General features: G+C 34.6%; 1 protein-coding gene and 1 long non-coding RNA gene across 4 annotated transcripts; one reads left to right on the top strand and one right to left on the bottom strand.

The window, feature by feature from the left end:
- Window positions 1-1,559: 1,559 nt before the first annotated feature.
- LOC110897730 (calcineurin B-like protein 4) lies at window positions 1,560-5,242 on the bottom strand. 3 transcript variants are annotated; one of them, XM_022144465.2, is made up of 7 exons: window positions 5,109-5,242; window positions 3,931-4,088; window positions 3,598-3,740; window positions 3,386-3,494; window positions 3,252-3,304; window positions 2,953-3,146; window positions 1,560-1,965 (listed from the first exon to the last, which is right to left on the bottom strand). In XM_022144465.2, exons 2-7 carry the CDS (start codon window positions 4,007-4,009, stop codon window positions 1,902-1,904), a joined length of 642 nt encoding a protein of 213 aa, XP_022000157.1. In that variant the 5' UTR covers window positions 4,010-4,088; window positions 5,109-5,242; the 3' UTR covers window positions 1,560-1,901. The 3 variants fall into 3 exon arrangements, with proteins under 3 accessions (XP_022000157.1, XP_022000156.1, XP_035837812.1); XM_022144464.2 differs by having other exon boundaries at window positions 3,907-4,088; window positions 5,109-5,239; XM_035981919.1 differs by lacking the exon at window positions 5,109-5,242 and adding an exon at window positions 4,516-4,653.
- A 522-nt stretch (window positions 5,243-5,764) lies between these two features.
- Window positions 5,765-6,817, top strand: LOC110902588. Its single transcript, XR_004877069.1, has 4 exons — window positions 5,765-6,104; window positions 6,184-6,246; window positions 6,350-6,483; window positions 6,546-6,817. It is a non-coding gene; the product is annotated as an uncharacterized LOC110902588 (long non-coding RNA).
- The last annotated feature ends 7,573 nt before the right edge of the window (window positions 6,818-14,390 follow it).

Raw genomic sequence — 14,390 nt, 5'->3', positions numbered from 1 at the left:
CTAGGGTTGGGTTAAATGGGGGAACACTAAAAAAGTGGGTAACAGAATAACCATGTGTGAAAAATTAAACTTAACATGTTAGCAATCAATTTTTTTTAAATTCCGGAGTTTTTGCATATAAATACCGGCAGAAGCCCTTTTAATAAAAAAAATTCAGAAACTAATTTTTTTTTCTTAAAAACAGTAAAAAAGGTAAAAAAAAAACTTTTTTTTTTACAAAAATGTTTTTTCTATTGTAATAGCTTCTACATATTTTTATATGCAAAAGCTCCAAAAAAAATTGATTTTTAGCATTTAAATTGAATCTTTAAGATATATTTAACATGTTAAATACAATGTTCCCCGATTCTCCATTCTTTTAATGTTCCCTATTAAACCTCACACTACTGTAATAAGATTAAAGATACTTAAATGATCCATTTTATGGTGCAACTTCATTTAAAAACATAATGAAGTATATTAAGGTTCATGATATCCACTCTTTCTTTAAGTAAATTATCAAGATATATAAAGTAAAGAGCACAATAGAAGAGACCTTAAAAAAAGAACAACTGACAAATAAGATATATAAAGATGAGTATCTTAAAGATAGAACATGAGTCACTTGATCAAAAAGTAATGAAAAAGATGGTAAACTTAATGAAGGTTGATCTCATTGAGCATGGGCATAATGAAAGGCGGCATCAGTCGTTAGAGCACCGAGAAACCCAAGGTAAACCAACAAGATCTTATTAATCTCTTTTACAAACTTATAATATATAGCTTTTGTTCCCACACCTAGCATATGATGAGAATAAATGGAACGGGAACTACGTTTGAAGGTGAAGAGTTGACGTTGGTTAACCCATCAAAGGATGATCCTACCAAAGGTTATTCGTTATTCTACAAACGAATAAAAAGGGTTAAACTGATGACGACAACGTTGCTACTGCGAATGAGTTGCTACCACTCATAGATGAAGACATAACTGGCACATAAGTAAGAATCATACATACATTATATATATATAGAGTTGGAGATAAGTATGCAATAATATGGAATGTAGTTATCAGAGTTGGAGATAAATATTATGGGGATATTTAGTTATAGCCACAGTTGTTAATAGCGAGCATAACGCTCACCATAGCGAATAGCGTAGCAAAGCGTGAGTTTCCCGCTAAATGATGTTTAGCGCCTAACTAGTGTTAAAATAACGGATTAGGCTTTTTTTCTGATAAATAGCGGGTAGAGATTGAAAAAAAGAGGCGTATTTAGGGTTTTTTATTTTAGGAATGAAAAAAGAAGGGTATTTCTGGGTTTTTTTATTTTAGGAATGAATAAAAGAAGAGTCGTTGGGTGGTTTTTATTTTAGGAATGAAAAAAGAAGCGTATTTCTTCCATATTTACAGGGATTTTGATAAAGTATACATGTAAAATATTTCTAAAATTTTATTCTAGGGTATGTTAAACATGAAATAGCACCTGCTATTTCATCGCTATCACTAAATGTCTTATCGACCATCGTTTTAGTTACTTGCATTGCAACAACAGATACGATCAATACAAGAATCATGTATAACTGATTCAACAAACTAAACCTCATATAAAGATTACAAACCCGCGAATATAAGTAATTATCCCCATACTAACACAAAACCAGCACTTTATTCATCATTTCCATCTTACAAGATTTAAAATCTCTCAACTTACACCAAAGAACAAAACAAGATAACTAGACTGAACAGTTGATACACAGCATTTGCCATTTTTACCCCCTTCTGTACATGAACCTCAATGCACCCTGCCTCGGAACCATCTAAAATTTCCCATTTTGCCCCCTAGCTTTTTGGCCAACGAGAGTTCAAAGCGCCCACTTTACTTCATACCCCAAATCGTCTCATTTATTGACGAGTCTCCATGTTTTATATTTCCGATTCTTCTACTTCACTGGTCAGAACAAAGCTCGGGAACGCCAAAGTTATGTCCCTGCAGACACCATATGTTTGAACATAAATAAATCATTATGCAAATTGTCAATTAAAAATGTTACGGCAAATCAACATACTTTCTGTTTTGTCTCACAAAAGTCCCTCAACAATTTTTTTGAACATTAAAGTCCCTTCACATGTTAAATTTGAACAAAATTATGACAAAAACTTTGTTAAAACTTGCTACATAAAGTTATGTTTCAACCTAAGACATGTTTGAAAATTCATAGATCATTCGAAAACAGTTAAAAACAAAATCAAACAAAAAACGATTAACCCTGAACCGAATAAAACGAATTCGGTTTATATGTAGCCCAATAAACCGAGTAACTAAAGTAAATCATAATTTCTATTTTTTTTTTGAACGGCAAATTTGGATCACTGACGGACCACTAGAGTATCATCGTACCACCAGCGGAACCACCCGATCATATCCATCTCCACTAGGCATAATGCCTGTACACCAATTCAGGAGGAAACCCAATAAATATGGGAAAAACCCCCTTGTGAGAATCGAACCCAGGACCTATTGGTCCAAAGTCTTATCTCACCCCCAAGATACCACTAGGCTATAAAGCCATGGGTCATAATTTTTGTCATAATTTCTATTTATTCGAACAAATCCAATTATATGAATTCGTTGTAATTGGTTGAAACCAAAAACCAAACCAAATTCGAATGCGGTTTGTGATTCAGTTTTGAAGTACTTAAATTCCATTTAGTTTGGTTCGATTTTTGGTTTAGCCCAAAAAATTTTCAAACCGAATAAAAGGAACCAAATAACTGAATAAACCGAAAAGAACCGATGGACACCTCTAACGGTTCCAAGTTGTTTAAATTATTTTTGTCATAATTTTGTTCAAATTTAACATGTGAAAGGACTTTAATGTTCAAAAAATTGTTGAGAGACTTTTGTGAGACAAAATAGAAAGTATGTTAGTTTTTTATAGTATTTCCCCAAATGTTATGATGATCGTATACTCACTTTAAATAGGGGAGGGTCATGTTCTTTATGAGAGACGGATTCTTTGCCACAAATTGTTTCCATTCGTCTTCGTCTATCTTTCCATCGCCCTTCAAATCCGCATCACTAAACGTCTTATCGACTATCGTTTCGATAACGTCTTCCGAAAGTACCAAATCTGATTCGTGTAAGAGTGCTATCACCATCTCTTTTAACTGTTGCAAAAAAAAACAAGATTATTAAATTCACTTGGCATATAAATATACCCTTTCCGATCATTTTTGGATTCATAAGCAAGAATAGATCTAAACAATGCCAACCTCCTCTCTTTCGATAAAACCGGTACGTCTTAGATCATATAGCCTGAAAGCAACTGCCAAGAAGAGTTTAATATTAAACACTAATTAAGAAATTCATTAAGAAAAATGAGATCATATAGCCTAAGGAAACTCACATTTTATTTTATCTTCTACTGGAGCATTAGGATGAAAAACGCCTAATGATCGAACAAACTCGCCAAACTCAATAACTCCATTACGTTTCAGATCAAACAGATCGAATATCTACAAAACAGAACAGAAATTCTTTTTTTAGGAACAAAAAAAGGCAACTTTATAGGAGATTTACATGCTATGCATATAGTTGTTATTCATGACATTAACATACCCTGTCTGAAAATAGATTTCGCCTCTTTCTGTTTCTGAAAAGCGCAAGCTGGAATTCTTCCTTGTGAATGAGACCATCATTGATGATGGAGCTACTCAACTTCTTGAAAAGCTCATACAAAGCCTCGACTTCACTCACGCTGACTGCAAAATTAACGGTCAATCGACTGCAAAATTTAACATCTTTCTATCTAATACTTGATGTTTGTTTATTCAGAAAAGAATGAAACAAAATCATCGATGCATGGGAAATGAAGATATAAATCAGCGGATATGAATTGATTTGAAAAGGGTATATACGAGAACTTACATGGGGGTATATACGAGAACTTACATGGGGTTTCTTTAGCTAAAAGAGCGGGATCCTCATACCCCGGGGTATGCTTAACTTCTTTGGAACTAATGCAACCCATCAAATCCGATTGATGATTCTATGACTTCCAAAGAATGATAAGATCATGCTAAAGATATCCCTTATTATTCCCTTTTGATCTGCAAATGTAGTTTTCAAGTAAAAACAAGTCAATCTTTAAGCAGCCTGATACGTTGAATAAAATAAACAAGATGTCCCTTTTAGACCATAGAAAAATAACAAGAATTTGTTACAAAGAATACAATATTCAAGATTAATAAAAATATGTGTTTCCCTACATGCCCAATGAAAACAAATGACAGGAGATTATTCGGCATATTATGTGCCTAACTTGAAGTTATCGAAAACCAACTATTTGTTTCATTCATGGAAACAGAATTTTTTCGAAAATATGACAAGACTGCGTAGAAAGACTTTGCTCGATTATCATCGAGTTAATTATTTGTTAATGATTCTTCTACATGTGGTGATAATCACTTTCAAAACGCACATCCAAACGCCCCCTAAGTCGTCTCTACAGAACAAAGATTAGAAAAAAAATCAAACCTTTTTTAAACTATACAGAAATATCGACAAAAGGTTTAGACAAACAAATCCCGAATCGAATCTTTTCAAGTAAAAACGAAAAGCCTTTTCTTTGGTATAGCAGAAAGACAACAAAATGAGATTGGAGGCATATGAACCACAGAAAACTAAAAATGAAACATATTGAAAGCTCCATTAATATATTTAATAGCATAGATATAACAGGTGCTTGCTAAGCAAACCTAACCTCAATAGACCAACACATTAAAATATCATTAAAAAAAAAAAAAAAAAAAATTGGTAAACTAAGTATTCAACAAGATATACAGCCTGTAAGGATCAAGAACTTTGAATTTGAAGACAAATAGGTAGCAGAACATGAACTTATGAACTCTTATTGATCATACATTATTTACAGTTATATCAATCTTTTGCAAATTGGGTATTTAAGAAAGCACCCAACTTGATTTAAACAAAGTAGATACAATCAATTATAATAATCTATGTTTGGATTGTGAAGAACACAGAACCCTAGAATCTTGAATCTCAATCTATTAAACTGCATTTGACAATAGTCAAAACAAGATTATAGAACCTGCAAGTGGAGGGTATACCTGAAAGAAGAAAGGAGGATGATCTTGTTGTTTGAAAGCTTGAGATCTTGTTATAAATGATGATCTGAAAAGTCTATTTATGTATGTATGTATGTATATACCCTTTTTGCTTTTGAAAAAAAAAAAAAAAAAAAAATTAGGCCATGTGCCTTAGCTTTTCAAAACAAGTTATGACTTTTCGAAGAAGTTAATAAGTCATAACGGAGTGATTTATTAAGTTTTTCACTAACAAAATAGTTTTACTCAAATATTTTTTTAATTTTTTAAAAAGTCAATAAGCTAGTAAATCACTAAAATAAGCAATCCCAAACACCGCTTTAAGATTTTTCATGCACTTATTTGGAGATGGAGGAAACATGATAAAGTTATACAAGAAAACTTTTTTCTATATTTTCTTTTTGTTTTTTTATGAATTTTATAAACGGTTTGGAAGTGATATTACGCCATCACTTTCTTGACCTTTTCAATGCTTGCCAAGTAGGGTTTATTTCTAGTTTCTATGTTCAAGCTTATCAAGTTTCTTTCCCTTATACAAATCCGTTTATATATGAATTTTATATACATACACGTTGAAGCAAGTATCTAGCACTTATAGGTTTCGGACTGGATGTTTGGGATTACTTATTTTAGACAACTTATAATTTATTGAATTTTTGAAAAAGTTAAAAAATTCTACCCCCCCCCCCCCACACGTGTTATGGTTCTGGGAAAGGGGAGGGGGGGAGTGAGGGGCTGCTTGCAAAGGGGAACAACATGTACAAACAACTGGTATATTCTTAGCCAATTATGATGTGGACACCCACTTAGACTAGAGAATTCCCTCATAGGCACCAAACTCTTTCCCTCTATTTTCCTTTCACGTGGCTTTTTAGACACATTTTTCATCCATATCATTCCAAAACCCTAATTTTTCTTTAATCCTCCTGAACATCTCTCCCTAAATCTCTTTCGTGGAGATATCATCAGTATCGTTCAAAAACCCTAATTATCATATAGGTGAGGTGATTTTCTGACGATTTCATACATCTGCGATTGTCTTATACACTGATTATTCGAAACACTTAATCTCTAGCAGGGGCGATTCTTATCAAAGCGATTAATGGAAACCCTAAATTGTAACCAGTGGAATTGAATCCAGGTATGTTTATTGTTTTTTACAGCGATTATTCAAGCTTTTAATCACAATCCTATGAAACTTGTGGTGTTGGTTACTCTCCATTGAGAAACCCTAAAATCTTCAGAAAAGTTTGAAGCTTGAGAGAGAGAGAGACAATGGAAACAAGTGGTTGTTAGAGCCATCCATCCAGTGGTGATGTTTGGGTTCCGATTAGAGCATTGGCCACAGCGGCGATAGCTAGGTTTCTTCCACTTCAAGGTAATTTCAAGGATTTATGATATTTTTTATGATCTGTACTTGAATTTTGTAAATTAAATTAGGGGTTTAAGGGGATTCTCAAGATTGGTGAATATTAGAGATGGTAAAGGGGCAACACCTTTTCATTTGTCTGCCCGTCAAGAAGTTAATGGAGATGCTTTTGAGTTATAAGCATTATTAATTTGGAAATGTTTAAAGCCTATGTTGGCAAATAAACTATGCACATAAGGTGTTCACTTAAATGTTTTGATGTGTTAACAATGATTTCTGCTCAGGCACTGATTATAAACCCTATGTTGGTGACCGGTATTAATGAAGCAATCATCTACTCATAGCTATTTAATGTCAGCGGTATTAATAAAGAAATTTTCTTTTACATTTCGCGGGTTCTTAAACTAGTTATCTATATATTGTGTCGATAGAGAGAAAGGAAGGCACAGAAACAGTTTACCAAAAGTGACAGATGCCAAATATCTGACAGTTGTCGAATTTGTTAAATAATAATAAATCCTAATGCTTAACCATTTAAAGAACTAAGATAGTGAAAAATCGAGTCGTTTCTACAGGGATTCAATATAACAATAATATACCAAGAAGAAATATGAATGAGTTTAAATATTAGTAACCGAAAAACGAGGTGGGTTTGGTTTTGATTTGAAATCATAAAATGGAGTAAAAATAAATAAGTTATAGAAAAATAAGCAAAATAATCTAGTGGTATGTTACACAAGTGAGTTTGATTTGGTCTTATGAATCATTGAGCTGGCATAAAAAAATGTTATTCATATTAGAAAAGCTTTAGACAACGAGAAGCCAATGAATGTTTAGTTTACTAATTTAGTAAGAAAATGTACATAAAGCTAATCTAAAAGTTCCCTAATCAAGATTTTTTATTAAAAATTAATAAACACTTTTCCTAATCATTGATTAGAAGCCATAATCAACAACCAGAACATGAACTCATACAAAATACGTAATCATCAAAGAAGATCGAGACAAAGATAATCAAGAGTTCAATCTGTTCATGGGTTTATTGGTTCTGTTACATGGTGTTTTTAGTATGTACATATTGTTTAAGTCTGTACATGGTGTTTTTTAAGTTCTCTACATAATGTTATTAGTTTGTACATGGCGTTTTTAGTCTGCACATGGTGTGTTTGCGGTTTTGTACATGGTGTTATTAGTTTATGTACATGGCGTTTTATGTTTTTTAGTTTGTATACATGGCGTTTTAGGTTTTTCAGTTTCTGTACACGGCGTTTTAGGTTTTACAACATGGTGTTTTAGTTTTGGACCTGGTGTTGTAAAAGTTGGCGCCTATTTTCAACATGCGTTTTAGCTTACAAATGGACTATAGTATTTACATATGGTGTTTTATATTCATACGTCATTTTACACATGGTGTTTTACATTTGGACCATAAACTACACATAGTGTTTAAACCAAAACATTAATTTACACATGATGTTTCACGTTCAATCCACTTGTATGGTGTTTTAGTTTTGACCTTGATGATTTACTAGTTGGTTTCCATTATGACGTTTTAGATTGAACATAATTTTTTTAAACATTTTACACATGGTGTTTTATAACTATACGTCATTTTATACATGTCGTTTTACATTTTGGGCTCAAATTACACATACTGATTTATTTGGGTGTGAATTTGTACATGATGTTTTTCACCTGGGTGTCGAATTACACATAATGTGATGATTTGCACGTATACATCAATTGACAGATGGTTTCCACCTGGGAATCAATTTTACATATGGTGTCAATATTTATAATCAATGTTGTAGAGATCATTAGGCGCTAGTCGGACGGTGAAGTACTGACTAAGTATTAATCGGATAGGAATTTTTATATATAATTTTTAAATTTCTATATATACACGTACATTAATATCAATATAATACCTAAAAATAGTTCAAAATTAAAAAATATAAGTTTAAAACATAGCAAATCAAGTATTTAAACATTCAATACACACATTAGTATCAATATAATACTTAAAAGTAGTTCAAAATTCAAACAACGAAGTTTAAAACATAGTAATTTAAGTATTTAAACATTCAAACATTAAAATATCAGTCATGGCCTCATGGAATATGTTTTAATGGGTTAGAAACATGTTTTTTTGTGCCAGATTGGAACTAAACAACTTGGGTCGTGTATTTAACGGTTAAAAACATTTGTTTGGGCCAGATTTAAATTAAAAACGAGTGGGCCGACTAGAAACGATTTGGCCGACTTGGGCCGATTTGGGCCGCCTTGCACCAACTAGGACCGACTACCGACTAATGGTCCGACTAGCTCAAAATTAATCAGCCAAAGCCCGACTAGCGCCTAGGCACTGATTAATACCGATTTTTACAACACTGTATATAATGGTGTTTTACATCTGAGTATCAAATTACACATGGTGTTTTAAATAATTGGATGTTCGATTTTTTTTATTGGTATAACAATAATACTCATATTAATAATAAAAAAAAACACTCAACTTCCATATTAATAACTTTTTTTTAAATGACGTATAAAAGGTTACAGACGCATAAAAAGTTACAGTTACATAAAACGGAAAGGAGAATTTACATGCGCTGAGTCACATTGTAACATCTTTTTTTCTGTTTGGATGGAGATATTTAACCTTACCGCATTGAACATGTTTCATGTCACGCCCCTAAACCTCTTAAATTTTTCTCTCTTTGTACATGTGTATTATTTTGTTCCCACGTGTCGTGAATGCACATTGTGCTCGAAAGGAAACATTACAATTATTGTGGACTCCTTTTCAATAATTTCATCTTTTGTCAAACACTAAAAAGTGTTTGGGACTTGGGATTAATTAACAGCCAAGCATCTTTGGATGTTGATGTCGACTCTTAGCTTTGATGCGAAGCCTTTTAACAATTAACACATATAAAAGTTGTGTCGGCAAGCGACATAAAGGCGTCTAAAATAGATTTTTTTAACGGTAAATTTGGATCTCTGATGGACCACTGAAGTATCATCGTGTCACCAGCAGAACCACCTGATCATATCCATCTCTCCTAGACATAATGTCTATACACCAATTCAGGAGGAAACCCAATAAATATGGGAAAAATTTCCTTGTGGAAATCAAACCCAGGGATCTATTGGTCCCAAAGCCCTATCCCACCCCTAAGATGCCACTAGCCTATAAAGTCATGGACGTTTAAAATTGATGTAGAGTTAAATGCCATTTTAGTCCCTGTGGTTTGGGCCATTTTGCCAGTTTAGTCCAAAGGTTTCATTTTTAACATGTGGGTCCAAAAAGGTTTCACAGTTGCCATTTTAATCCATTTGGTTAACTTCATCCATTTTTTCTGTTAACGAGAAGGCCAATTTGGTCATTTTGTATGTAATTCTGTTAACTAAAGGGCAATTCAGCCATATAAAATGACCGAATTGGCCTTCTGTTTAACAGAAAAAATGGATGAAGTTAACCCAGTGGACTAAAATGGTAACGATGAAACCTTTTTGGACCCATAGGTTAAAAATGAAACATTTGGACTAAACTGGTAAAATGGCCCAAACCACAGGGACTAAAATGGCATTTAACTCAATGATGTATTTTCTAACATAAAATTTAGAGTTAAATGCCATTTCAGTTCCTGTGGTTTGGGCCATTTTGCGAGTTTAGTCCAAAGGTTTCATTTTTTTGCCTGTGGGTCCAAAAATGTTTCACCGTTGCCATTTTAATCCACTGGGTTAACTTCATCCATTTTTTCTGTTAACCAGAAGGGTAATTCGGTTATTTTATATGTATTTCTGTTAACTAGAAAGGCAATTCGGGCATATAAAATGACTGAATCGCCCTTCTCGTTACCAGAAATAATGGATGAAGTTAACCCGTGGACTAAAATGAAAACAATGAAATATTTTCGGACACACAGGAGAAAAATGAAACCTTTAGACTAAACTGACAAAATAGCTCAAACCACATGAGCTAAGATGTCATTTTTATAAAGCTTATAAACCGGTCCACTGCTGATCAGACTCAACCCAAGCCATTGGCCCATTGCTTACTTTTTTATACATTTTATTATGAAAATATTTTTCAGCCATTAACCTTTCTGACGTGACTTTCAGTTTTTGTACTATTAACTGGTTTTTTAATAGAAAATTATGAAAATACTAATTATTAAGAGTGTTATAAGTTTGTAGATATTGCTAAGCGACACGAGAGTATCTACTTTAACTTGTGTTGATAGAGTTTTCGTCTTCCTAGAAATACATTTCTATTTTTTTAACGACACGTATACACAAATAATAGGTGGACAAAATGCGAGAGTCTACCTTTTATACCCGTGTATTCATAAAAGGTTTTTTCTCACGTGCCCGATGCTACATGAATAAGGTTTGAATATCCAATTTGTAAACTCATGCATCATTTACAAAATGTCTTTTCGTCAGCTCCATAATATGATATGCGAATTAGATATGATTCAAGTATCTAATTTTTCTTATATACGCGTATACTACGTTCATTGGTGTGTCACATAGTAAATGATACATGGAACAGACTCGATTATCTACTTTGCTTACTTGCTACCCCTAAAATGTAATTTTTCCTCATAATAAATAATACGTGATGGAGCCGTGGGTCTTACTGGCAACAGTCTCTATATTCCTACGGGATAGAGGTAAGGTTATCTACATCTTACCCTCCTCAGACCCTATCTTAGCTTTGCTATTAGTGGAATTTACTGAGTATTATGATGATGAATAAATAATATGCGAGTGAATTAGATTTAGGTACATACGTATACACGCATATGCATAAAAATAACCTTTCGTTTGCAATTGTAATACTTGAATCAAATTAGAGTGTATGGTATCTTTTAACGGTATTAAAGAACTTTCTATGATAATATGTCTATTTTATGATTTTTCCATTTATTTTCATGCAATGTCAGTTATTTTAAAAATATATTAAGTTGTTAAAGAGGTACCACTATTATTTTAGGCTTACATTTTCCATCTTCTCTTGTTTATTTTATATTCTAACATAGCTAGGTTCTAAAAATCAATACATACCACATAATTTTGTAAGTGTAACTATTAATGTTTGTTTCACAAAACATGCCTTCATTTTATGTAAAGGTATATAATAAACGAAAATATTTTTCCTTATGTTATACCATATAAATAGTTTTGTGTAGAGTAAACTATAATTTTACCCCCTGGGGTTAGGGGTTATTGGCACCCTTACCCCATAAGGAAATAATTGCAATTTTATCCCTCACTGTTTGCTGTTATGTCGCAACATTACCCCCCGGCTTCAATTTTGTTGACTGGTCTGTTGACTTGGGGGTGAAATGACTATTTTACCCTTTTATTTACCCCCCAACGTTTGCTGTTATGTTGCAAGTTTACCCCCTGGCATCAAATATGTTGGCTGATCTATTGACTTGGGGTAAATTACTAAAATGCCCTTTCTTATTACCCCCTATACTTTGTGTTTCTAAGCAAAATTACCCCATGCAACTTCCAAAACCTTTCCCGCCACCATCCATATTCGATTCCACCACCATATAAATAGGTTTGTAACAGAATTCAAGCCACTCAGCCACCGTTGACCACCCTTCGCTACTGTCCCATCGCCATGAACCTGGCTGAAGCCCACACACGCTCTTGTCCGAACCCCATACACATCCAGAACCAGGTTCACATGTCCAACTAGGTTCACTGTCAGCAAAAATTATAACCATTGTGTGTATGGCATCAAGTGTCCATGCCATACACTGTCAGTTAAATAGGCTTGTAACAGAATTCAATTCAAATTCATTTAAATATTCGATTGCAGTTAAATAGGCTTGTAACCATGAAGAACCTTCAGCTTAAGGTCTTCTGTAATGGTTTCGTCCAGGCCTTTTTAATTATGGTTGTAATGTTGAAATTTAGAAATGACAAATCTTGGTTTCCTTTGTTTCTTAGTGTTGAGCCATAAGCGTTTGTACAAGCATGTTTGACTTTCATAAGTCAAATTGCACATACACCTATTGACCCATATGCATTTGTACAAACTTGTTTAACTTTCATAAGCCAACCTTCACATACACCTATTGACCTATATGCTTTGTACAAACATGTTTGACTAGTAAAAGCCAAGCTGCACATCCACATTACCCATATGCATAGAACAATCCTATTTGACTTTCATAAGTCAAACTGCATATCCATATTACCCATATGCATTTGTAGAAGCCTGTTTGACTTTCATAATACACCTATTGACCCATATGCATTTGTACAAGCATGTTTGACTTTCATAAGTTAAACTGCACATACACCTATTGTCAATTGACCCATATGTATTGTACAAGCCTATTTAACTAGTAGAAGTCAAGTTGCACATCCACACTACCCATATACATAAAACAATCCATTTTGACTTTCAAAGTCAAACTTCATATCCAAATTACCCACATTAACAGTCAATCTTCATATACCCAAATATAACCTGTACAATCATGGATCCAAAAGATCCTAATATATAACTCACATTAACAGTCAACTACACTACATATTAACCCAAAACATCCTAATATATTAGAGTTTAAGTAAACTACACAACCATTTCCTGTTGCGTGGGAAACTGGAAGTGCAGGAAAGGGCGGCCCCAGATTTTCACCACCACGGAGACCACAATCGATCGGACTGAAAAACGAATCCTCATGTCCACTGCAAACACAGAAAGATGGATGTTTCAATAACCCCCTGTTTTTAACTTGTTCACAAAGATCGATGTTTATACCTGACAGCAGAGACAAAAAGGAGGATCAGTTGTTGTCGCCGGAAACCAGGTGCATCGGCGGAGGTGTGGTCGCCATTGTGGTCGCCGGAGGTGGAGGTGGAAGGATGGGGTTCTCCAATTCACTCATGGTTAGTTCTCCGATTCACTCATGGTTAAGTGGAAGCCGGTGGTGGAGGTGGAGGTGGAGGTGGAAGCCGGTGGTGGAGATGGAAGCCGGTGGTGGATGTCACACCCCCAAAATCCACCCGCGGAGTACCACCGCTTGGGAGCGTGACTGACCAGGATCAAGCCATCAATCATATCAAACATAGCATTTAATATAAAAGTAATTAATGTAAATCATCATGACATGACTGATGTTTCAAAACCACACATCGTTTAAGTAGCGGAAGCATAGTATGTAATCTCAAAATAGTTATAAGTTCAGAATAAGTTCATGATCCAAATCCCCCAACGACCTGCTCCTCCCTGTGCAAGCTCCATCAGTACCTAAGGTCCTGCAAGGCATGCAGCAAATAATCAACAAACTAGTTGAGCGAGTTCACAGAAAGTAAGTTCATAACATAGTGCATAAGTATAGCTAGTGGGGGGCTTCCCATACTAGTGTGTACTAAAGGTGGGGGCTTCCCAAACCTTGTGTTTATATTACCGGTGGGGGCTTCCCACGTTTATCCTTACTAATGAGGGCTTCTCATTAGTGGTACTTACTAGACTAACTTCCGACCATGTGTTCTTCTTTACCGAGAACAGGAAAACGTACAGGGTCACGTAGGCTTTACGTGACGTGCCCTTCCCCGAGGACATGGTACGCGTGGGGGCTACGTAGGGTTTACGCAGCGTGGCCTTCCGACCCGGAAGCCAGTGGATGGTATTGGGTTACGTAGGCTTTACGTAACGTGTCCTCCCGTCCCGGGAGACAAATGGCAACATAATGGGTTACGTAGGCTTTACGTAACGTGTCCTGACTAACCTGAGGACGATGGTCTATAGTCTGGAGAATGCGTAAGTACGAGTAACTCTTTTAACAATAACATATCCAACCCAATTCCCAACCCGGGAATCCCATGCCTTGGCTGTGTGAACTCACCTTGGTTTGCTCGGCAGATACACAAAAGAGTAC

The sequence above is a fragment of the Helianthus annuus genome, chromosome 13, assembly GCF_002127325.2.
Source record: "Helianthus annuus cultivar XRQ/B chromosome 13, HanXRQr2.0-SUNRISE, whole genome shotgun sequence".
NCBI classification, from domain to species: Eukaryota; Viridiplantae; Streptophyta; class Magnoliopsida; order Asterales; family Asteraceae; genus Helianthus; species Helianthus annuus.
The sequence above is the reverse complement of the archived record's forward strand: the minus strand, read 5'-3'. Positions and strand labels throughout refer to the sequence as shown.

Bases quoted from the DNA above. Each gene is read 5' to 3' on its own strand.
- LOC110897730 (XM_022144464.2), bottom strand. From the start codon at position 4,009: ATGGGTTGCATTAGTTCCAAAGAAGTTAAGCATACCCCGGGGTATGAG. The intron at 3,147-3,251 runs GTTGGCATTGTT...TTTTTGCAACAG, and splicing joins GTTTTATCGAAAGAGAGGAG to TTAAAAGAGATGGTGATAGC. The intron at 1,966-2,952 runs GTGAGTATACGA...TGGTGTCTGCAG, and splicing joins ATGACCCTCCCCTATTTAAA to GGACATAACTTTGGCGTTCC.